This window comes from Bufo bufo, chromosome 2, assembly GCF_905171765.1.
Source record: "Bufo bufo chromosome 2, aBufBuf1.1, whole genome shotgun sequence".
NCBI lineage: Eukaryota > Metazoa > Chordata > Amphibia > Anura > Bufonidae > Bufo > Bufo bufo.
In genome coordinates this window covers 200,492,454-200,516,778 of record NC_053390.1, presented here as the reverse complement: position 1 = coordinate 200,516,778, position 24,325 = coordinate 200,492,454, and the positions used below count along the sequence as shown (strand labels likewise).

Genomic DNA, 24,325 nt, shown 5'->3' with positions numbered 1-24,325 from the left:
GGTCCCTCTGGCGGATCATTAATGGGAGAGATCAGGGAGCAGACGTTCACTGAGCGGGGATAGCTTCTGAGCTGTGTGAACAGCCACATCAGGCAAAAATGATATGAATACGTGCCATGGGTATATCTAAGACATTACCACTTCACAGCTTGTCTAAAGATTATGGGGGTCATTTATTAAACTGGTGTGAAGTAGAACTGGCTTAGTTGCCCATAGCAACCAATCAGATTCCACCTTTCATTGTGGACAGCTTCTGAAAGGAGGAATCTGATTGGCTGCTGTGGGCAACTACACCAGTTCTACTTTACACCAGTTTGATAAATGACCCCCATAATCTTTATGACAATTACAAACAAAAAAGCAACACAACCACAAGGTGTGCACATAGCCTTATAGTTTGATTTAAAGAGGACCTTTCACCACTCCTCCTGACATGCCTGTTTTAATAGCTCCATGCATTCCTCATGTAATAACAATTCTGGAGCATCTAGTCTCATGTCTCTATGTTGTGCCATTCCTGTATTATTTCTACTAGAAGTTATGAATGAATTACTATTAGCCTTCAGTAAGGGTACAGAGGGGAGGTAACCAGTGGGGGGTGTCACAGTCTGACACCAGCAGCACCGATTGGATAGTCAGACTGTACTGATAAAATTTGTTGTGCATTTGGCCCCTTACAGACGAGCGTGTCCGGATTAGGCGAATGCGTTCAGTGAAAAATGCGCGATTTCGCAGGCAAAGTCATTCAGTTTTGTCTGCGATCGCGTTCAATTGTTCAGTTTTTATTGCACGGCTGCAATGCATTTTGAAACATTTTGCATGACGCGCGATAAAAAACTGAATGTATACAAACAACATCTCTTAGTAACCATCCGTGAAAAACGCATCGCATCCGCACTTGCTTGAGGACGCAATGTGATTTTCACTTTTATGGGGCCAGCGTTGCGTGAAAATCACAGAGTAAAAAACATGCTGCGATTTTCACGCAACGCACAAGTGATGCGTAAAAACCAACGCATATGTACACAGCCCCATTGAAATGAACGGGTCAGAATTCCGTGCGGGAGCATCACGCATTGTACCCGCGTGGCAAACTCGCTCGTGTGAAAGGGGACTTACAGTCCAAAGGATAATGGTAGATTGAAGTGATAATTTCCTATACAACCATCACACTTTATGCCTGAAAATGAGGCAAGGCGTGATAAAGGGTAGGATCTAGCAACCACAAAACAATTCTTATTCTAAATTTTTTTTATATTTAAATGTAAGATACAACAATGCATCCTTAAGAGACATGTATACGTAACTTCACTTGTGAATCAAGTCAATACCTCTAAATACCTGGATGAAAACAATTTAGAAACCTGCTTACCGCTTGGGAGGCCATCATTTCATTGATGCTTTGCTCATACTGCTCAGCAAGGATGGCCAATTTGCGTGTCTGCTCGTCCTTCAGGGACTTGAGTATTGTCTTGTGCTCACACTTTGGGGATACCTCCAGCTGGTGATTCTTCAGGGCCTTGTACTGCTTGGTCTGCACTTTGCATGTGTCCTGAAACTGTTTCTTAATCTGCATTTCCATGACCTATGTAATAAAAATGGAAGATAATTGTATATCCAGGTAAAACTCTGATCTGTGCACATAATGACATACAGATTTACATATTTGGACAAGCTAGAAACCCCTGTCATTAGTGTGGCAGAGAAAGACATTTGTTTAGTAATCTGGTCAAAGCAGCAATGCAATTTTATTGCACGATTTTACAATAACAACAATTATCAAAACAAACAAAAAAGAGCAGAGAACAGAAACTGCCTTAAATAAAAGGAGCTAAAATGAGCAGAAGGCACGTTATAATTCAGCCAGATTCAAGGATCTAAGGCTACTTTCACACTAGAGTTTTTCTTTTCCGGCGCTGAGTTCCGTCCTAGGGGCTCAAATCCGGAAAAGAACTGATCAGTTTTATCCCCATGCATTCTGAATGGAGAGTAATCCGTTCAGGATGCATCAGGATGTCTTCAGTTCAGTCTTTTTGACTGATCAGGCTTTTCAGAAAACCGTAGCATGTTGTATTTTTACCTCCGGCCAAAAATCCTGAACACTTTGACTGAACGTAGGGGTGGGCGATATGGCCTAAAATCTATATTGCGATATAATTTTAAGCATGTGCGATATATATCACGATATATTGTTTTCTATATGGGGGGGGGGGGGTTTAAATATTTTTTTTTTTTTTTTTTAAACTTTTTATTTATTAACTATTAGCCTCCTTAAGGGCTAGAACCCTTGTCATATTCACCCTAATAGAGCTCTATTAGGGTGAATAGGACTTTACACTCTCCCTGCTGCCCTGTGCTGTGTGCACACAACAGCAGGGAGCTGACCATGGGAGCCAGCCTCTGATGTGCCCCCCCCAGCCTCTGATGTGCCCCCCTCCAGCCTCTGATGTGCCCCCCTCCAGCCTCTGATGTGCCCCCCTCCAGCCTCTGATGTGCCCCCCTCCAGCCTCTGATGTGCCCCCCTCCAGCCTCTGATGTGCCCCCCCTCCAGCCTCTGATGTGCCCCCCCTCCAGCCTCTGATGTGCCCCCCCTCCAGCCTCTGATGTGCCCCCCCTCCAGCCTCTGATGTGCCCCCCCTCCAGCCTCTGATGTGCCCCCCTCCAGCCTCTGATGTGCCCCAGCCTGATCTGGCCACAGGGTCCCCCTCCCCCCCATCATTGGTGGCAGTGGGCAGTTCCGATCGGAGTCCCAGCAGTGTAATGCTGGGGCTCCGATCGGTTACCATGGCAGCAAGGACGCTACTAAAGTCCTGGCTGCGATGGTATGTTAGTGAGCAGCATTATACTCACGTGCGCCGTGGCCGCCGGGCGCTCCTTCTCATAGGTCTGTGCGGCGCATTGCTAATGCTATAAGCATTAGCAATCCGCCGCACAGACAGAAGGAGCGCCCGGCGCCCTTCTCCACTGTGCCGGCTCATCAGGAGAAAATGGTGCGCGCAGAGAGCGCGATCATATCGCGGTCCGGCGATATAGACGATATGGCGAAAATCCATATCGTGGCCCAAATTTATATCGCATATATCGCCCACCCCTAACTGAACGCCGGATCCGGTCTTTTTCCCATTGACTTGCATTAACGGCGCCGTGTGTTCAGTCAAACCGGATCCAGCTTTTGCATGTTAAACCCGAAAAATTTGAAAAAAAAAGTTAAAGTCCATAAATGGCGGATACGTTTTTTCCCAATGCATTTTTTCATTGTGATCAAAATCCTGATCAGGATTCAAATGTAATCCGTTTTCACACGTTTTTCCGGATCCGGCGGGCAGTTCTGGTTTTCGGAATTGAACGCCGGATTTAAACAACGCTAGTGTGAAAGTAGCCTAAATCAGTGTATTTACAAAGATTTTAGACATCAAAATACATTCAAGAACATAGAATCATGTCTGTCTCGTTCAACCGGTGGCGGACTTCTAGAATGTGAAATGTTAAAGAGATCAGGTCATTGGAAAATTACCTAATATTTAAATCAAGTTTTTAAAGAAATTTGTCACCAGCGAAATCCCTATCCAACTGTTTGCATAGACACCTTACTGTGTTCACCTGATTAAAATACTATTTTTCTTTTGCTGATCTGTGGCTCCATTCCAGAGTTATACTTTTTCTTATTATGCAAATTAGACCTTTGGTGCAATGACCGCGTCACCGCTGCTCTTGTTGCACCCAAGCTCCTTTTTTAGGCCAGCCCCTCCCTTGCTGTGTTTCCACTGAAAAGCAGTGATGAAGGGGCTTGTTCACAGAAATGAGTGGAGCTTGGGAGCCACATGGGTAATGGCGACTCCCTCATTGCACCAAAGGGTTAATTTGCATATTGAAGCAAAGGGAATAAGGCAGCGGAACAAAAAGAAAAACAGCGTTTTAAATCAGGTGAACCACAACTATGTCATCATTGATATTTTAATAAATATCCTTAAACCCTGCAGTTTTCACGCTGGCCACTAAGGCTACTTTCACACTTGCGTTGTTCTTTTCCGGCATAGAGTTCCGTCACAGGGGCTCTATACCGGAAAAGAACTGATCAGGTATGTCCCCATGCATTCTGAATGGAGAGTAATCCGTTCAGTTTGCATCAGTATGTCTTCAGTTCAGTCGTTTTGACTGATCAGGCAAAAGAGAAAACCGTAGCATGCTACGGTTTTATCTCCGGCTAAAAAAACTGAAGACTTGCCTGAATGCCGGATCAGGCATTTTTTCCCATAGGAATGTATTAGTGCCGGATCCGGCATTCAGAATACCGGAATGCCGGATCCGTCCTTCCGGTATGCGCATGCGCAGACTGAAAAAAAGGTGAAAAAATAAATGCCGGATCCGTTTTTGCCGGATGACACCGGAAAGACGGATCCGGCATTTCAATGCATTTTTTCGACTGATCAGGCATTTTTAAGACTGATCAGGATCCTGATCAGTCTTACTAATGCCATCAGTTAGCATACATTTTGCCTGATCCGGCAGGCAGTTCCGGCGACGGAACTGCTTGCCGGATCTCTCTGCCGCAAGTGTGAAAGTAGCCTAAGCCTAATAATATGCCAAGGCATCACGTTTACATGATCACTTCTCAGCAGTCATCTCATTATCATCAGAAGATCCATTATTCACAACAGGTGATGGTCACAGCTTATCTACTCTACTTGTCTGCAAAGGTCCCCCTTGAAAACTCAGACATCAATGAGCATCTTGTGTCTGTCGTGCCTTTAACTACATGGCTGCTGTAAAGCATCTCTCTAAATGCTGTTAACAGCCCAGGCAAGATGGCTGCCCTCAATCAATTATAGAAAAAAAAAACACGACAATCCAAAAATAAAAAACACCGCTCAGGTATATGTTTCGCTATGAAAGTTAATTGTTGGAAAAAATGTATAGGCGATACTTTCCCTTTAAACATAGGGGTAAAGTCCACAGCATCCCTGCTACATGTGAACCTTCCCCAATAGCTGAACTGTAAATGGACAAACCTAAGCTTGTGTAATGCAAAAATATGGAACAGCTCTGAAAGAGGTCATTAACCCCTTAAGAACTGAACCATTTTTTTGTTTTTGTGTTTCCGTTTTTTTTACTCCCAGCCTCCCTGGGGCAATAACTTATTTTTTATTTTTTTTCCCCATGCACATGAGGGCTTGCTTTTTGCTGGACAAGTTGTATTTTCAAATAGCACCATTTAATACGGCATACGATGTAGTGGGAAGCCGCAAAAAATAAAAAATTCCAAACAGGGTGTGGAATTGAAAAAACACCAGCTTGCCATATTTTTATGGGTTTCCTTTTTACGGCCTTTCCTAAGCAGTTAAACTGACCTGTTACTTTCATTCTATAGGTCAGTATGATTAATGCGATACCCATCTTGTTTTAATACTATTGAAAAAAATGTTTTTTTCTATTAATCGCCAAATTCTGACCCCATAACTTTTTCATATTTACGTATACTGAGCTGGGAGAGAGATAATTTTTTGGCTGGGTAACCTGCAGTTTTTGCAGTGTGTATGACTTTTTGATCATTTTTTATTCAATATTATTGGTAGTTGAAGAAAAACAAAAAAATCAAAAAGAAAAAAAAACATTGAATCAGCCATTTTGATTTTTTTTTTTCTTGTTACAGCATTTACTGTACAGAATAAATGTTTATATTTTAATAGTTTGGGCATTCTGGGATGCAGTGATGCCTAGGATCTTAATTTTTTATTTTTTTTTACGTCCCCCTTGGGGACTTAAACATGCAATCGTCTGATCGTTTCTCCCACAGACTGCAATGCATTACTCTTGGAGCCTAAAAGGACATTCGGTATGTTCTGTGTAAAACAGTAGTTAACCGGTGGCTATGGTGCATGTTGTTAAAGGGTTAACCATGAGGCTACTAAAGCTTGCCATACACCTAAAACAGCTTTTAAATGCCTGTCAACTTTCTCACGGTCAGGTACACTTGGTTTGGGCAAGGATATATATACACATGTAGACACACAGTACTGTGCAAAAGTTTTAGGCAGCAGTGGATTATGAGCAGTTTTTCCATGTGGATTTTCATGCATAAAAAAAACGGAGCATAATACAGTACCACGAAAGAGTATGAGATTTGACAAATCTCATGTACATTTTGTTGTTTTTTTCTTAGGTGAGGAAATTGACCTGCTGTACAGATTTTGAAATCCGCAGTTTGTCAATAATTGTTTTGTTTTCTTTGAGAGGATTTCACTCTTTTCAATAGACGGGTGAGATCTGCAAAAAATTCTCATCAAAACCGCAACTATGTATTGTGGTTTCTGGTGTGGAAATGCACAAAAACCTGCACTAAAATTTTTGTGGGTTTTCTGCAAGTTACCCAGCACATGTGTGTTTACCAGGTAACAAAATACAATTTGAATGAACAAAAAAGAGAAACCTAAAATGAGATTTTTGGTGTGACCACCCTTTGCCTTCAAAACAGCATCAGTTCATCTAGGTACACTCGCACACAGTTTTTGAAGGAACTTGGCAGGGAGGTTGTTCCAAACACCTTGGAGACCTAACCACAGATCTGCTATGGATGTAGGACTACATGAAGAGAGAGAAGGATTTGAGCAATCCTACATCCACAGAAGATCTGTGGTTAGTTCAAGATGTTGGAAAAACTTTCCTAGCTGTGTGCAGGTCTACCTAAAAGACCTGATACTGTTTTGAAGGCAAAGGATGGTCACACCAAATTTTGATTTGATTTATATATGTTTTGTTCATTCGGTGTAAAACTTTTGAAGAGTAGTTCATCCAACACTTTAATAGCGAATCTCACTGCATAGTGCTCCACCACTAATGAGATTGAGCCAGCACTTTGCCAGGCCGATCCTGACCGAGTTGAAATGATCAGCTCTTGGTCACAAAAAGAGCTAAGCCTAGCGCACAAATAAAAATTGGGACCTTTTACTCTATTACAGCGATGATGTAAATTAAACATAGTACACATATTTGGTATTGTTATACACAAGAGAAGGATATATTTTTGCATTAATTTGTTTTCTGAAATGTATTATGCTGAATTACAAATGGAAATAAATAAACTATTTTTGACAATTTTACTCTACATAAGACTTCAAATTAGAAGACACGGGCCCTGTTTTGGTACCATATGAAAGCCCAATCTGAGCCACCAAGAATGAAAAAAAATTATATAAAAAAAATAAAAAACCAAGAAATGTTGATATGGGAATTTAGGCACTAAAAGCCTTGGTCACAAAAGGTTTAATCTAATTTATATGAGCGGTATACGCAAATACAGAAAAAAAAAATACCATTATGTGAACAGAGAAGGAAAATACCTTAAGATTCTTGGGTTGCTGCCGGAGTTCCATCACATGTTTCCGATGCAACTCCCTTTCCCTGCGCTTGTTGTATTCCAGTTGATTCTCCAGTTCAGTCTGATGCTGCAGACGTATAAGGTCCATCCGAAGTTTCTGCAACATGTGCAGCTGCCGGTACTCCAGCTCCCGAGTTGACTCGTCGTGCCGGATTAACATGGCATGCTCCATTTCTTTCTGGGTTCGCTTTTTATTGAGCTCCTGAGAAGGATATTCTAGTTATATGCAGACCGCTTTGAAGAGGATGGAAACCATTGCCAGCCCCATCTGCGTTCTAAACACCAGGGATCAAAGTGCTGCACTACAGGTAGCAGCCTAAACGCAAATAAATGCACAATATCTATTACCTACATATTTAAGACTTGCAATATGGCTGGAATGTACAGCACTATCCACAGACCTTGAATGAGCACCTACTTGGTCCTTTCAGACCACATCCAGCTAGAAAATTGCTGACCCTCACCTTTCATTTAACATTGTTTGGCCACTGTGGTTGTGACTCCCTGACTGTTCTAGAGTACTTACTGACTCTTCCTGTTCCAGTCCACTATAGACTGTTCTAGAGTACTTACTGACTCTTCCTGTTCCAGTCCACTACGGACTGTTCTAGAGTACTTACTGACTCTTCCTGTTCTAGTCCACTACGGACTGTTCTAGAGTACTTACTGACTCTTCCTGTTCTAGTCCACTACGGACTGTTCTAGAGTACTTACTGACTCTTCCTGTTCTAGTCCACTACGGACTGTTCTAGAGTACTTACTGACTCTTCCTGTTCTAGTCCACTACGCTTACGGACTGTTCTAGGCCACTTAACCATCTATCATCTGTAGCACACTGTGCTTTATCTACTTTGACTACCGCAGACCTAAAAAGATGCATGAAAACAATTAGTATACTGCAGATTATATAAAACATTTTGGAATTTGCAAACAAGACCACCACATATATATATATACCTGCCATGCTCGCAATCTTCATGACAAAGCCCACACAGACTTGAGAAATGTGCAGTTACGAAGTATAGAACTTTACCTCACGGATGTGCTGCTGCTCAACTTCATGCCTTTTAATCATTATCTTCCTCTTAAAGAGTCGGCAATTTTTCTCATAGTACAGTCTCTGTTGGCTAAGGAGTTGAGCTTCTTCCTCAGCCTGAGTGTGCTGGAGGTTCTCTTTATGCTTTGATATGCGTTCCTGTTTTTCTTTCTTGGGCGTGCTATGGTCCTCATTCATTTCCTGCATGTAAGAGGTGACCAGTCACCAACACCGGATTTGATATGGTCACATTCATAATATACTATATTGAACTAAAGTTTTGGTATGATTAGTTGGGAACATTCATTTCAGTTTGTGTTAGACTTCATTCACAGTTGCGTTTCTAAATCTGGCAAGGTCTTCCCATAGCCTGTTTCGACAAAAACGCCTGCATGAAGCAATATTCGTCAGTCCGAAACCTGGCATTTTTTGCCTGAAAGTGGCCAGATCACTGCCGGATCCCATTATAGTCAATGGGGATCCGGTGGTGAGTGGTAGAATCCGGCAACGACGGATACAGTAAACTCTGGCAGACTGTTCCCTCCTGGAACAGACTGCCACATCACATTACTGGAGACGTGAATGAACCCTTACACTTGTACATTCCTTGCTAAAAAAACAAAACAAAAACCACACCACTGACTGCAATGATTTTAGCAGGGCACTCATGTTAAAAGGGTAGTTTACTAACCCCCCCTTTTTTGTTTAAAGGGTCAACAAAGAAACATTACAAAGCTCTATCACTGATTTTCTAACGCTGCTCTGATCCCAGCTTCCTGTCCTGATTTGACTCCCTGGAAATTAAAGGAAAGGCCTATTCGCTGGCTGAGGTGGGTTGCGGCTAAGGCCAGTGATTGGCTGAGCTGGCATTTACGGCTCGTCAAGCCGGGACAGGAAATGGAGAGCAACGGGGAATGGACCAGCGGCGAAATGAAATGGTAGAGGTGAGTAATGATTCTTCTTTGCTTTTCTTTTCCCTGGAAAACCCTTTTAGATGTAATTTAAACAGGTTATCCCACAAGACACATTACCATGCAAGGAATAAGGCATTCAAATGAAGTATTATAGCAATATAAATGCAATAAAAACATTTTTTTTTTATGTACGTTACATTTTCCACTCTGTGACCAAAATTCTGGTCCACTTTTCAGTGACAGATCAGACTTGCTCAGCAGCTTCCCAGTTTTTGTCTCCTCTCAGTACCAATGCACTGATCTCATAGTGAAGTGACCAAGATACCTTTCATTCATTCTTCCCCAATACTAAATTTTAGGGGTGCACCGAAATGAAAATTCTGGTCCGAAACCGAAAATTCAGGATGCCCTTGACCGAAAACCGAAACTGCCTTTTTGCCCAAATACTTTTAAAATACTTTTTTTTTTAATGATTTTATTAAATAATTCTTTTTCATGAATTTAATAAATCATATTACCGTATTTTTCGCCCTATAAAGACGCACCGGCCCATAAGACGCACCTAGGTTTTTGGGGAGGAAAATAAGAAAAAAAATATTTTTAACCAAAAGGTGTGCTGTGTGTTTGGAACTAATGGTGGTCTGTGGATGACACTTATGGGAGGATCTGTGGACGACGGACACTGTTATGGGGGGGATCTGTGGATGACAGACACTGTTATGGGGAAATCTGTGGATGACGGACACTGTTATGGGGGGATCTGTGGATGACGGACACTGTAATGGGGGGAGCTGTGGATGACGGACACTGTAATGGGGGGAGCTGTGGATGACGGACACTGTTACAGGGGGATCTGTGGATGACGGACACTGTTACCGGGGGGGGGGGGGGGGGTCTGTGGCTGGCACTGTTACAGAAGGGGATCTGCGGATGGCACTGTTATGGGCTGGGGGGATCTGTGGGTGGCACTGTTATATATGTGCCATCCACAGACCCCCCATAACAGTGACATCCACAGACCCCCCCCAGCCCATAACAGTGACATCCACAGACCCCCCCCAGCCCATAACAGTGACATCCACAGACCCCCCCCAGCCGATAACAGTGACATCCACAGACCCCCCCCAGCCCATAACTGTGCCATCCACAGATCGCCCCCCGTCTCCGCCAGTATACAAATATAAGATGTTATATTCATTTATTGGTTATTAAACATGCCCCCTCAGTCCTATTACTACCTTACATCCTAATCGCTTCTGTAGAATTCAGGCAGCCCAAGCCGGGCGGCCGGCGCGTCTCTCACTGACGTCACTTGCCTGCGACGCCGGCTTCATTCAGGCACATGACAAGAGTTACGCTGCCGCCCGCCTGGCCTGCCTGAATTCTACAGATGCGATTAGGATGTAAGGTAGTAATAGGACTGAGGGGGCATGTTTAATAACCAATAAATGAATATGACATCTTATATTAGTATACCGTAGCGGCGGGGCTATACTACACTGACTGCACCGCCCCGCCGCTATTGCCAGCCCCCAGATCCTCCTCCCAGTCCCTCCCCGAGTCCCCGCTCGCTCCTACATCGCAGCTTGCGATGTAAAACGGCAAGCATTCGCCCCATAAGACGCAGGGGCATTTCTCCCCCATTTTGGGGGAAGAAAAAGTGCGTCTTATGGGGCGACAAATCCCAAACCCCATATTTTCTGCCGATATGTACCAATATCGGCCGAAATGGATTAGGCCCATTTTCGGCCGATATTTTCGGCTGCCGGAATTTCGGTGCACCCCTACTAAATTTATAGAAAAATATAGCTATGCTATTGTATACAATAGCGCTATTTATTAGTGGAATCCCTGGGGCTGTGTGTGAGGGACTATTTTCTATGCAGGGGAGGAAGGAGTTAACGAGAGCTGACTGAAATGCACTCCTGGCTCACAGAAAGTTAAAAGAGAAGAGCAGCAGAGGGATGAGTAAAGAACATAAAAAGGGTTTAAATTCACTGGAGAGCAGTGTTTTTGCATTGATATAGTTAAAATACTTTGGATAGCTATGTATAAAAATTTGTGGGATAGATTACCCCTTTTATTATCGTATAAAGATAAGTACTGATAAGAACGGAGATCTCAAATCTGATTGGTTGCTAAAGGAAATATAAAATCTAGGCAGTCATCTATGAGCGACGCAGTTCTGATTCCAGGCTGCTGGCTCATACTCAGGGCTCATGCACACGAACCTGTGCCAGCTGTATCCGTATTGCAGCCCACAAACATCGGGTCCACAATATACAGGCACCGGCCATGTGCGCACTGCTTCATGGATGCGGACCCATTCCCTTGAATGGGTCAGCAATCTTGAAGATACGGAGCGGAAGCATTTTGGTCCGTGCCATCACACCCCCCCCCCCCCCCCCCCCCAAAAAATAGAAGATGCTCTATATTTTTGCGGTGCGGACGGATTGCTGACCCATTCAAGTTGAGAGGGCCACAATGTACGGCAGGCACCCGTTCATGTGTATGAGCCCTAAGTATGAGCTAACAGCCTGGAATCAGAACCGTGTCGTTCACAGATGACTGCCTAGATTTTATACTTACTATAGCAACCAATCAGATTTGAGATTTCAATTTTTATCAATACTTATATCTTTATACTACAATAAAAGGGGCCAGCACCGGCGGCACACGTTCATGTGCATGAGCCCTTATACTCACGGGTTATAGAAAATCCTCAGGAGAGATATATCTCTAAGAGATTGCTTACATTGGATTCTTTGTAACAAACACTCAGCTGTACGAAATATCATATGGTTTCCATTCCATCTCTAAAGTATAAAATAAACTTGCAAACAATGCAATGATTACACTTATCCAGTCATATAATAAAGCAGTTGTCCGGCCTTGGAGCAGACAACCTCTGGGGTGCACCCTTGTTTCCCCGACCATAAATCCCACTCACCTGTCCGAGGTCCCACCTCAGGAAGCGGCTTGGTTCTGTGGCCGCAGTCCATCACAGGCCACAGCGCAGTGCTTTGCACAGTACATTACTGCTGTGACCGCTGCCATCTGTGACTGGCCACCAAGGCTAAACAACCCCTTTAAAAGGAGTTGTCTCTAACTGGCTCTTCAAACAAAATACAGTCCAACGATAAGCTGGTTTGGGTTTCTATAACCCCCAGCAATTAGCGGATATCACTAGGGGAAGAAGTATCTGGTCTAACATTTCCTATGCAGCAGCAGGCCGCCATGTACTGTATGGGCTGTGCACCTTTGTTCACAGGGGACAGTCTCATGCTATAAAAGGACATATGGAAGGGGAACTGCGTCACAGCACAATTTCTTTTACTACTTATTTAAAGCGGTATCCCCTGTCCACAGGAGAGGAGATAACCATCAGATCGGTGGGGGTCCTACCGCTGGGACCCTCACGATCACAAGAACAGGGGTCCTGTACCAACTGCTGCTCCCCTAAAATGACCAGAGCGGCCAGTCCCACATGTGTGTGGCAGCTCCTTTCATTTCTATGGAAGTTTCGGAGATAGCCGAGTGGAGTGACCAGCTTCCCCAGTCATTTCAGGGGAGCAGCAGGGAGCCTGTAGGGGGATCCAGTGCCCCTGTACTCAAGATCAGTGGGGGTTCCAGCTGTAGGACCCCCACCGATCTGCTAGTTCTCCGCTATCTTGTCGACAGGGGATAAACTTTACCTACCGAAATACCCCTTTAATACTTTGGCTGTGTCTACTAGTCCTAGTGTCAAGCCCATAGTTGGGACAACTGTCAGTTGACAGAGCTGTTACGTTTAACTAGACTAGACCAAGGTCACATCATCATGCTCAACTGCTGCTCCATTTACACTCATCACTGCATCAGTGTCTGCAAGCCAAAAACTGGAGATGGTTCCATAAGGGTCCATTCACACGTCCGCAAAATTAGACGGACCCATTCATTTTCAATGAGGCTGCAAAAGATATGGACGGCACACATTGTGCTGTCCGCATCCGAACTTCCGTTCCGCAACAAAATAGAACATGTCCTATTCTTGTCCACAGACACAGACAAGAAAAGGCATTTCTTTTTAAAGTGCCGGCCATGTGCGGTCCGCAAAATGCGGAACGCACATGGCCAGTGTCCGTGTTAAGCGGATCCGCAATTTGCGGACCGCAAAACACTTGGACGTGTGAATGGACCCTTAGGCTAGGTTTACACCTGAAGTTTTGTCTCCGGCAGAGGAACAGACTGCCAAAGTTTACCGTATCTGGCCCAGCCAGATACCACTGCGCACCGCCGTATTTCCATTCACTGTATTCGAATCCGGTGGCAATCCGGCCGCTTACCACCATATGTGCAGTCTTTCAGCCAGACAAAAAATGCTGCATGTAGCTTTTTTTTTGTCTGGCTGAGGGCCGGCATGTACGCCGGAAACCGTGAATTCCGGCAGTCTGTTCCCCCGAAGGAACAGATGCTGAAATTAAGGACGCAGATGTGAACCCATCTACAAAACACTGTGACCTGCAATGTGCGATCCGCATTTTTGCGGACCGCACATCACAGACACTATAATAGAAAATGCCTTTTGCGGACAAGAATAGGAAATGTTCTATTTTTTTCCAGGAACAGAATTGCGGATCCTGAAAAACCGGATGCGGATCGCAAACGTTCCAGCCCCATTGAAAGTGAATGGGTCCGCAAATTGCGGAACGAATGCGGACCCAAATTACGGATGTGTGAATGGACCCTTATACTGTACTTTTGCCGTGTGCAGCTTCCACTTCTAGTTTGGGCTCAGAAATAATAATGCTAAAATACTGACGTGTAAGTGGCCTCACTGTAAAAGCAGGCACAGGAAGTTTTGGTTGTTAATAAGCTTAAAGGGGTTGTCTCACTTCAGCAAATTACATTTATCATGTCATGAAAGTTAATACAATACCTTTACTAATGTATTGTTATTATCCATATTGCTTCCTTTACTGGCTTGATTCATTCTTTTAATCGCATTACACACTGCTCATTGCCATTGTTATGACCACCCTGCAATTCATCAGTGGTGGTTGTGCTTGCACACTATAGGAAAAAGCACAGGCCTCTCTGGAGGCTGGGAAAGTGGGAGTGTGCATAGGCTAGTGCTTTTTCCTATAGTTTGCAAGCACGACCACCACTGATGAATTGCAGGGTGGTTGTAACAATGAAAACAAGACGTGCATGATGTGATGGAAAAATGAATCTAGCCAACAAAGGAGGCAATATGGACAATCAAAATACATTAGTAAGTGACTTGTATTAACTTTTTTCTACATAATAAAATGTTATTTGCAAAAGTGACACAACCCCTTTAAAACGAGCCATATACGTTCAATAGCTGTTGGTCTAAAACTCCCCGTGAACCTCAATGCTTGGTTTGGCTGAGTGTGCATGTCCTTCCAATGTGTATAATGAATAAGCCTCAGCCAGAAGCTTATCTCTCCTAAGAACAAAAGGGCAGGCATATTGAAATTAAACATGCACAATCCTTTCTTTCACCGACATATGCAGGAAGAATGTTGGCCAAGCATTTCATACACTTTAGAAGGCTGGCTGGCCCAGCTGAAATAAGCATGTTTGGTTAACCTAAGTGTATAACCACCTTAAAGGAGTTGTTCACCTTGAGGATGATTTTTTAAAATTTTTTATCATAGTTGCCTGATACACACTTCTGGGTCCATCGCTGCCCCGATGGCATTGCAGATCCCTGGTTTTCTCATGCCAACATCCGGTTTGACTCAGGGCACATGGCTGCAGCGATCACCAGCCCCACATCAAATCGGATGTTGATGCGGGGAGACTAATGACCTGCAGAACCAGTGGGACAGCGATAGAGCTGGAACTCAGAATCAGGTAAGTCTGATCATCACTGTGGTTCTGGCAAAACTGGGGGTTTTCCAGCTTTTGGTATTTTTCTAACAGCCCACAGTTTCCTTACAGTCTCTGTCCTGTAAACTTACAGTCAGGTGGGGTCACATGCGCCGCTGCAGCCAATACTGGCTTTAGCAGTGACATGTTCCCAAGTAGCACATCACTGCAGAGTCACGTGCTGCTTGGGGACAAGTCACTGCTGAGGTCAGTCATTGGCTGCAGTGGTCACGGACAAACTGGATGATGATGCAAGGAGACCCGAAACCTGCAGATTTGGCGGGGCAGTGATGAAGCCAGAGCACAGTGCCAGGGATCAGGTAACGCTACTTTCACACTCGCGTTTTGGCTTTCCGTTTGTGAGATCCGTTCAGGGCTCTCACAAGCGGTCCAAAACGTATCAGTTTTGCCCTAATGCATTCTGAATGGAAAAGGATCCGCTCAGAATGCATCAGTTTGCCTCCGTTCCGTCACCATTGCGCTTTGGAGACTGACACCAAAACGCTGCTTGCAGCGTTTTAGTGTCTGCTTGACGAAACTGAGCCAAACGGATCCGTCCTGGCACACAATGTAAGTCAACGGGGACGGATCCGTTTTCTCAGACACAATCTGGCATCCGTCTCCCATTGACTTTCAATGGCGTTCATGACGGATCCGTCTTGACTATGTTACAGATAATACAAACGGATCCGTTCATGCATGCGGCTGTATTATTGTAACGGATCCGTTTTTGCAGATCCATGACGGATCCACCCAAAACCCGAGTGTGAAAGTAGCCTAAGTATGATTACCATTGCAGGTCTAACCATGCTGAGGGGTCTGTACAAAAATGTCAAAGATGAACAACCCCTTTAATTGTTAGAGATAAAATAGCTGTGGACAGAAACTACTCATGGCGAATTTCAGAGCCATTTCCAAGCTACTTTTTCCCTCCAGAGTAACAGGAAAAATGTATCGTCAATAAATTGAGAAATTGCTCCGGCTACTCACATAGATGCAGTGATTTCAAGCTGCTCCATTCCCTATGGAGGGTGAATTCACAACAATTTTTTGCAGCAAGACAAAAAAGTCTAGGTGTAGCCTCAGTCTAAAAGTGGTCTGGATGCCCTCCTTGAAATTATTTATAGATTGCTAGAGAGTATTTACATTAATTAAAAAAAAATAAAAAACTCAAAAACCAAACTACCCAGATACAGGGGCGTACAAAGAAGTCACTAGGCCCCATAGCAAGAATCTAAATTGGGCCCCCCATGCACTATCATAGCCCCTCCCTGGACCTGTTCCTGGGGCCAGTATATACAGCAGTGTACTGATATGTGAGCTATGAGGTATAAAATACAGCTCAAAAACAAAATATCACAGTGCAATTCTGTATATAGAATATATCTTAACACACTGCATCTATTATACCTTGTACCTCATAAGTACACTGAAGTATATAATATATACCTGTACACCCTGCATCTATTATACCTCGTACCTCACATAACAGTACACTGCTGAATATACTATATATCTGTACCCACTGCATCTAATATACTGTATAATAGATGTATGTATTAGGGCTGCACGATATGGGAATTTTGTGCGATTGCAATTAGGGCCCTAAAAATTGCGATAACGGTATGCGACGCGATATTTTAAAGGGAATTGTGCTAGAGGTCTATTTGCTTGGATTTTCCCATATGAGCCGCTGACGCGGCTGGGTATGACATAGTTATGTGGGGGATCTGTGGATGGCGCCGTTATGTGGGGGATCTGTGGAGGACGCCGTTATGTGGGGGATCTGTGGAGGACGCCGTTATGTGGGGGATCTGTGGAGGACGCCGTTATGTGGGGGATCTGTGGAGGACGCCGTTATGTGGGGGATCTGTGGAGGACGCCGTTATGTGGGGGATCTGTGGAGGACGCCGTTATGTGGGGGATCTGTGGAGGACGCCGTTATGTGGGGGATCTGTGGAGGACGCAGTTATGTGGGGGATCTGTGGAGGACGCCGTTATGTGGGGGATCTGTGGAGGACGCCGTTATGTGGGGGATCTGTGGAGGACGCCGTTATGGGGGATCTGTGGAGGACGCACTTATGGGGGACCTGTGGAGGACACTTATGGGGGACCTGTGGAGGACACTTATGGGGGACCTGCGGAGGACACTGTTATGGGGGACCTGTGGAGGACACTGTTATGGGGGACCTGTGGATGGCACTATTATAGGGGATGTGTGCTATGACACATGGGGCCACGAGGGGGGCCAGCATAAGACACACATATAGCATCTTATGCTGGTCCCCCTCATGGCCCTATGTGTCCCCTCATGTGTCCTAAACTGCGCACATAACTCTCCTATTCATAAAATGGCCAGCCTCTGTACTTTCACTATGAATGCACTGCAGAGAGTGGCAGCGAGCAAGCCGGCCGGCGCGTGACTAACGTCACTGTCACGCTCCTCCCACTTAATTCAGGAAGCAGGAGCGTGACTAAGTGACGTCAGTCACGCGCCGGCCGCCTCGCTCGCTCCCGCTCGCTGCAGTGCATTCATCGTGAAAGTAAGTACAGAGGCTGGCCATTTTATCAATAGGACAGAGGACATTTTATCAATAGGGGCCCCTTCATATATAATCGCGGCATTTTCGGGTCGGCCGAATCGCCAAATCGCATTTGTCGATTATCGCAATTCGATTATTTTTGCGATATATCGTGCAGCCCTAGTATGTATGTATGTATGTATGTATGTATGTATGCATGCATGCATGCATGTATACACACACAGCCTGGCCAAAAAAAAAGGCACCACCTGGATTTAACTAAGAAAATTTGTTTCAGAAGGGTCAAATAATTGGCATGAATCAAGCAGAGAAAACATAGAAGGAGATTGCTGAAACTACTAAAATCGGGTAAAGAACTGTCCAACACATTATTAAAAAGTGGAAGGACAGTGGGGAAACATCTTCGAGGAAGGAATGATTGTGATCGGCGATCATGTAAACGTTTGGTGAAATCAAATTGTAGAAAAACAATAGAAGAAATAATAGTTTGACTTATTTTTGGCCAGGCAGTTGTGTAGAGATATATAGAATTGTATAAAAAAATTTGGTCTTCACATGGGTTATTAAAATACCCTTTTTTCACTGATATTTGAGTGCTGCCTTGGCCTTTTTTACACACATTATATATATATTATATATATATATATATATACACACACATACACAGTACAGACCAAAAGTTTGGACACACCTTCTCATTCAAAGAGTTTTCTTTATTTTCATGACTATGAAGGCATCAAAACTATGAATTAACGCATGTGGAATTATATACATAACAAACAAGTGTGAAACAACTGAAAATATGTCATATTCTAGGTTCTTCAAAGTAGCCACCTTTTGCTTTGATTACTGCTTTGCACACTCTTGGCATTCTCTTGATGAGCTTCAAGAGGTAGTCCCCTGAAATGGTCTTCCAACAATCTTGAAGGAGTTCCCAGAGATGCTTAGCACTTGTTGGCCCTTTTGCCTTCACTCGGCGGTCCAGCTCACCCCAAACCATCTCGATTGGGTTCAGGTCCGGTGACTGAGGGGGCCAGGTCATCTGGCGCAGCACCCCATCACTCTCCTTCATGGTCAAATAGCCCTTACTTTCAAAGTTTTCCCAATTTTTCGGCTGACTGACTTTCATTTCTTAAAGTAATAATGGCCACTCGTTTTTCTTTACTTAGCTGCTTTTTTCTTGCCATAATACAAATTTTAACAGTCTATTCAGTAGGACTATCAGCTGTGTATCCACCTGACTTCTCCTCAACGCAACTGATGGTCCCAACCCCATTTATAAGGCAAGAAATCCCACTTATTAAACCTGACAGGGCACACCTGTGAAGTGAAAACCATTTCAGGGGACTACCTCTTGAAGCTCATCAAGAGAATGCCAAGAGTGTGCAAAGCAGTAATCAAAGCAAAACGTGGCTACTTTGAAGAACCTAGAATATGACATATTTTCAGTTGTTTCACACTTGTTTGTTATGTATATAATTCCACATGTGTTAATTCATAGTTTTGATGCCTTCAGTGTGAATCTACAATTTTCATAGTCATGAAAATAAAGAAAACTCTTTGAATGAGAAAGTGTGTCCAAACTTTTGGTCTGTACTGTATATATATATATATATATATATATACGGTTATTGTGTGAGGTACATGTGGGTATAGTGGTTGTAACTGTCTACAGGTGTGCAGTACTTTATATATGAGCGAGATATGATTAAAAATAGGGAATGGGGTACAAATGAAGAGAAAGGAGGATGACAGCTCATCCTGCAGTTCTTCTGCTTGCTGTTGGGGGCTGAGGGATCTGTAATAATGCTCTTTGTGCAGTTCCTTTACTAGCTGTACAGGACCTGTGTTAACATCATCACAGGTCCGTTAGCTTTCTCCACTGATGATAGGGATACTAGACGAATTGGACAGTAATGAGTGTAATTAGGGTGCACGGATTCACCCCTATCCCTCATTGGTCCCATAGCAGCTGCGTGGTCTGCCTCTATTGGTGGTAGGTCACTGCCCAGATAGCATGAGCAGCTCTCGCATTGTCCACCATCCAGACACAGATGGCACCTTCATTACACAGCCCTGTCTCTTCCCAAACCATTTCCTCACACCTAGCAAAAGGAAATCTGATGCGATGGCGCTGATTACGTGTCCTGCCCCTGACAGCCAGTCGCCTTTGTTTGCAGTTATGTTGTGAACAAGAAACCTGAACTCCAACTATATTGCCTTTAGAAACAAATTCAGCTTCTAGTGTTGTGAGAACTTATGTTTTAAGATCGGTGTCTAAAGTTCGGCTTCGAGTTATCGAAGAATCCCGTTATGGATTCTAAATTCAGTTATGGTCCGTGGTAGCGGAATCCATAACGGGATTCTTTGATAACCCGAACTTTAGACGCCGAACTTAAAACACAAGTTCGCTCAACACTATCAGGTTCTGTTTGGGATTTGACAATTGTTGGGTGGTGGCGAGCGCCTCAATCCTGTCTTTGCCGTGGAGCTACACACAGCCTCAACTGCTGGTGTTGATCTGGAGAGCCGACGCATATGACAGTCGGTCAGCCTTAGCAATGATAAGAGGCACACTATCAGCTCAGCAATACATGCAGGACATCCTACGGCCATGTGTGTGTTGCCTGTTATGACAGGGCTTCCAACTGGCATTTTTCAGCAGATAATGCTCACTCACCCACAGCAAGGGTTTCCCAGGAATCTCTCCACCAAATTGCAACACTTTCTTTGCCTGCCCAGTCACCAGATGTATCTCCAGTCAAGCATTTATAAAAACAGCTGGGGCACCAACTCTGCCAACCTAGGAGTGTGCGGATCTACAAGCCCACTCCTTCCACTCTAATACTATAATCGCTTACATATATCAGCATTACATTCACACATATATTTTGATTCCAACAATGAGCGCTCCCGTATGGAGAAGAATGATCATTACTGCTATTGTCCATCCCCCTACAGTTCCACTGCTGTTGGCAGCACATCCCCATTTGCAGAGGGTGATGTGCTGCCGACTGACCAGGATTCCTGGTGTGGCATGACAGATGAGCCAATCAACGTCACATTTAGGTTAGGGCTATACAGTGACGTGTCGCCTCACAAAAAGTGTACAACTACCTTGTGACATGTGTCGCCTGACATTTTTTGTCATGATAGTCAATGGTGTTGCAATGCAACAACCTTGATGGATTTTTTGAGACTGCCGTGTCGCATTGCGACACCATTAAGTATCATTCTAAAAAATGGTGCTCGAATGTTCTGCGACACATATCGCCATGTAGTCCTAGCCAGGTCAATTATCAGAAAAGAGTGTACAAATGTTCATTCCCAATAATTGCCCCGATACCTCTGCCCATGTAATAGGGCCCTAAAGTGTCTACTCCGCATCAGATATTCCTTCTTCTCCATAAAGCTGAATAAAATGCAGTTTAAAAACATGAGCATAAAAACAGCTGCTGTATAAAAAGGAACTTTTGGAACAGATCAACTTTTTTTTTACCTCAAAATATTCAACGTTAAGACATTTACAGCAAGTCTAATACAGGAATCGCCAAATATTAGAATTCAGAGCGCAACTCGATGTTACCATGATATTGCATCACAGGTGCAATATGTTCTGAATTCTGAGTTTACCATTAGGTGGTCAACATTAAGTTACCAATCACCCCTTCACAGCCGCTGATACATCACCAGTGCTACTCAACCTCATTATTATTTGTGATGGTTAAAAAAAAATATTTAAAAAAAGACTTTGGATTTGCTGCACTTAAATTATCCCCCAAAAGGGAGACCATTTCCCCGGCCATGGCACAGTAAGCTCCAACGACAACAGCCTATGGAACTGGCCAACAATGATGAGCGGTAGGTATGATGAAGGTCTTCTGAAGTTTAAAGCAGGAAAACAATTTCAAATATTCTGTTGGTGACTCCCAGAGCAAACTTTACTTGTGCACGTGCCTCTTTAATCTTTTCCTTGCAAATCTTGTACTGCTTTTTCTGACTTTCTAAGAAGGATGTTAAGTCTTTCTTTTGTTGGGCTATGATCTGTTGCTGAAATCTCCTTTCATCCGCTGCAGCCAACTTTGCCTGTGGAGAAAAAAAAAAACATTTGAATTTTTCTACATATATTTCACAACAAACATACAAATTGTGAACCCTTCATTTTTGGATACAATTGTTTACAATCTTTGAATCTTGCTGCAGGAGAGGACAGAATGGATCCCATAAATGATGAACAATAACTGCTTTCGCTACCCAAATCGAGGACAAAAGCAGCAGTAAAAAAAACACAAAAAAAAAACAACACATCATCTTTTAATAAATACTAGTGAAAAGGGTCACAAGAAAACAGTTTACAGCTAAAACATGGAACGCTGGATCTGTGACGCTCTGAACAGACAATACTATGTAGAAGTGTCCAAAATAATACTTGTGCAGTGGTAAAAACTGGAAGAGGCTTATCGACAGCATTGGAGATTTATGGTTAAAGTCTCACTGAGCTTTCACAAAAAATTTCTGGTATGTCAAAGCGACACCAAGGTTTTGATTAGTGGTGGTCTCAGAGCAGAGACCCCACCAATCGCTAGAACGATTAGAGAGAAGCACTCGCATACCATATTCTCTCTCCTCAGTGCAGGAGACAAGCTCAACAGAAAGCCTTTGGGCCCATCTCAATTCTATCTCCTGCAATAAGTGCTTCTGTCTCCTCTAGCGATTGGTGAAGGTCTCAACACTGACCTCCACCTTTAAAGGGTTTCTGTCACCCCACAAAACTCATTATTTTTTTTTGGATAGTTATATTCCTTATAGCGCGATATAGGAGAATATAATAGTCTTACTTACTTTCATGCGGCCGATTCTTTAGAAAACGAAGTTTTATAATATGTAAATCAGGGCTCTACCAGCAAGTAGGGCGTCTACTTGCTGGTAGCCGCAGCAGAAAACCGCCCCCTCGCCGTGTTGATTGACAGGGCCAGCCGGGATCTCCTCCTCCGGCCGGCCCTGTCAGTATTTCAAAAATCGCGCGCCTCTGGTCATTCGGTGCAGGCGCTCTGAGATGAGGAGGCTCGTCTCCTCAGCACTCCCTTAGTGCGCCTGCGCCGATGACATCACCGAAAGAGAAGACGTCATCGGCGCAGGCTATGTTGCTATGACATATCAAAAATGTTGTAAAAGCTCAGTGACCCTATAACCAAGAAGTCCAGAAGCCAAGCGGACCAACCCAAGGTCCCTATTATATGCTAGTGCAGGAAACCAACAAAATATCTAAGAAAGTTATACAGAGCTCCTGTCCTGAGAAGGGCAACCATGTCCAGAACCTGAGCCTCAATGTAAAGTAAGGGTCCATTCACACGTCCGTTGTTTCTTTCCTGATCTGTTCCGTTTTTTGCTGAACAGATCTGGACCCATTCATTTTCAATGGGTCCTGAAAAAAATCAGACATTGAGCTGTCCGTTTTTTTCCAGGACCCATTGAAAATGAATGGGTCCAGATCTGTTCAGCAAAAAACGGAACAGATCAGGAAAGAAAAAACGGACGTGTGAATAAGGCCTTACACTACTCAAATCAAGAGTGTATCCTGTTTCATTGGGCAACTCTTCAGGGGCATACCCTGAGTGGACAGAGACATGTCTACATGCAAACCCATGACACACCATATTTATGGATCACACTATGGAATCACTCACATTGCTAACAGTAACTTGTAACCCCATGACAATTTATAATAAAAGCAATTTACAAGCTTTTTGACTTCTGCTTATAATCTTAGTTTCCAGTTGAAAAGTCATGGATGTACAATTGTGTCTTTGCAATTACACAAATGTGATTTAAAAGGACACCTGTCAGCAGATTTGTACCTATGTAACTGGCTGACCTGTTACATGTGCACTTGGCAGCTGAAGGCGTCTGTGTTGGTCTCATGTTCATAGGTCCCTTCATTGTTGAGAAGTTTTACTATATGCAAAAGAGCCTTTAGGAGCAACGGGGGAGTTACCGTTACACCTAGAGGCTCTGCTCTCCTTGCAACTGCAGCACCCTCTGCACTTTGACAAGTCCAGGCAGTGAAACAATCATCACACCTGACCATCAAAGTGTAGAGGGGGCAGCAGTTGCAGAGAGAGCAGAGCCTCTAGGTGTAACAGCAACGCTCCTGTTGTTCCTAGAGGTTCATTTGCATATATTAAAACTTCATTTTTCTCAGCAATGCGGGCACATATGAACATGGGATCAACACAGATGCCAACTCATGCCCAAAACTGGGTACATGCTACGCACCATAATTATTAAAGGTTTAAGGCACTTATCGACTCGTCCAACAAGGGAGAGTGGCTTAGCAGGAAACAGACATGACAAATGTAACGTGTGCCAAAATGTTTGGCTTAATTTACCAAAAAAGTGCAATGAGTAGGTGGAGTAAACTCAGACTAGACCGTCTATAGGCACCGGATTTCTCAACCAGCATCAGCCACTGTGATAAATCTAGCACCTTTAAGACTAAGCTCAGACAGTCTTACTTTTAGGCCCCATTCACAAGACTGTATTTTTGGTCTACATCCAATCCACATTTTTTTGCGGACTC

General features: G+C 43.8%; 1 protein-coding gene across 5 annotated transcripts in view; it reads right to left on the bottom strand.

Annotated features, from left to right (window-relative positions):
• TAOK3 (TAO kinase 3) overlaps window positions 1-24,325 on the bottom strand; it is a 227,603-nt gene that overhangs the window by 7,218 nt on the left and 196,060 nt on the right. For 4 of the 5 annotated variants that reach the window (XM_040416023.1, XM_040416022.1, XM_040416020.1 and 1 more), the window contains 4 exons: window positions 21,691-21,831; window positions 8,409-8,612; window positions 7,338-7,577; window positions 1,373-1,585 (listed from right to left, as the gene is read on the bottom strand). In XM_040416023.1, the coding sequence (XP_040271957.1) occupies window positions 1,373-1,585; window positions 7,338-7,577; window positions 8,409-8,612; window positions 21,691-21,831 (798 nt within the window). The remainder of the gene's footprint in view (window positions 1-1,372; window positions 1,586-7,337; window positions 7,578-8,408; window positions 8,613-21,690; window positions 21,832-24,325) is intronic. The other variant, XM_040416024.1, reaches the window with a different exon arrangement.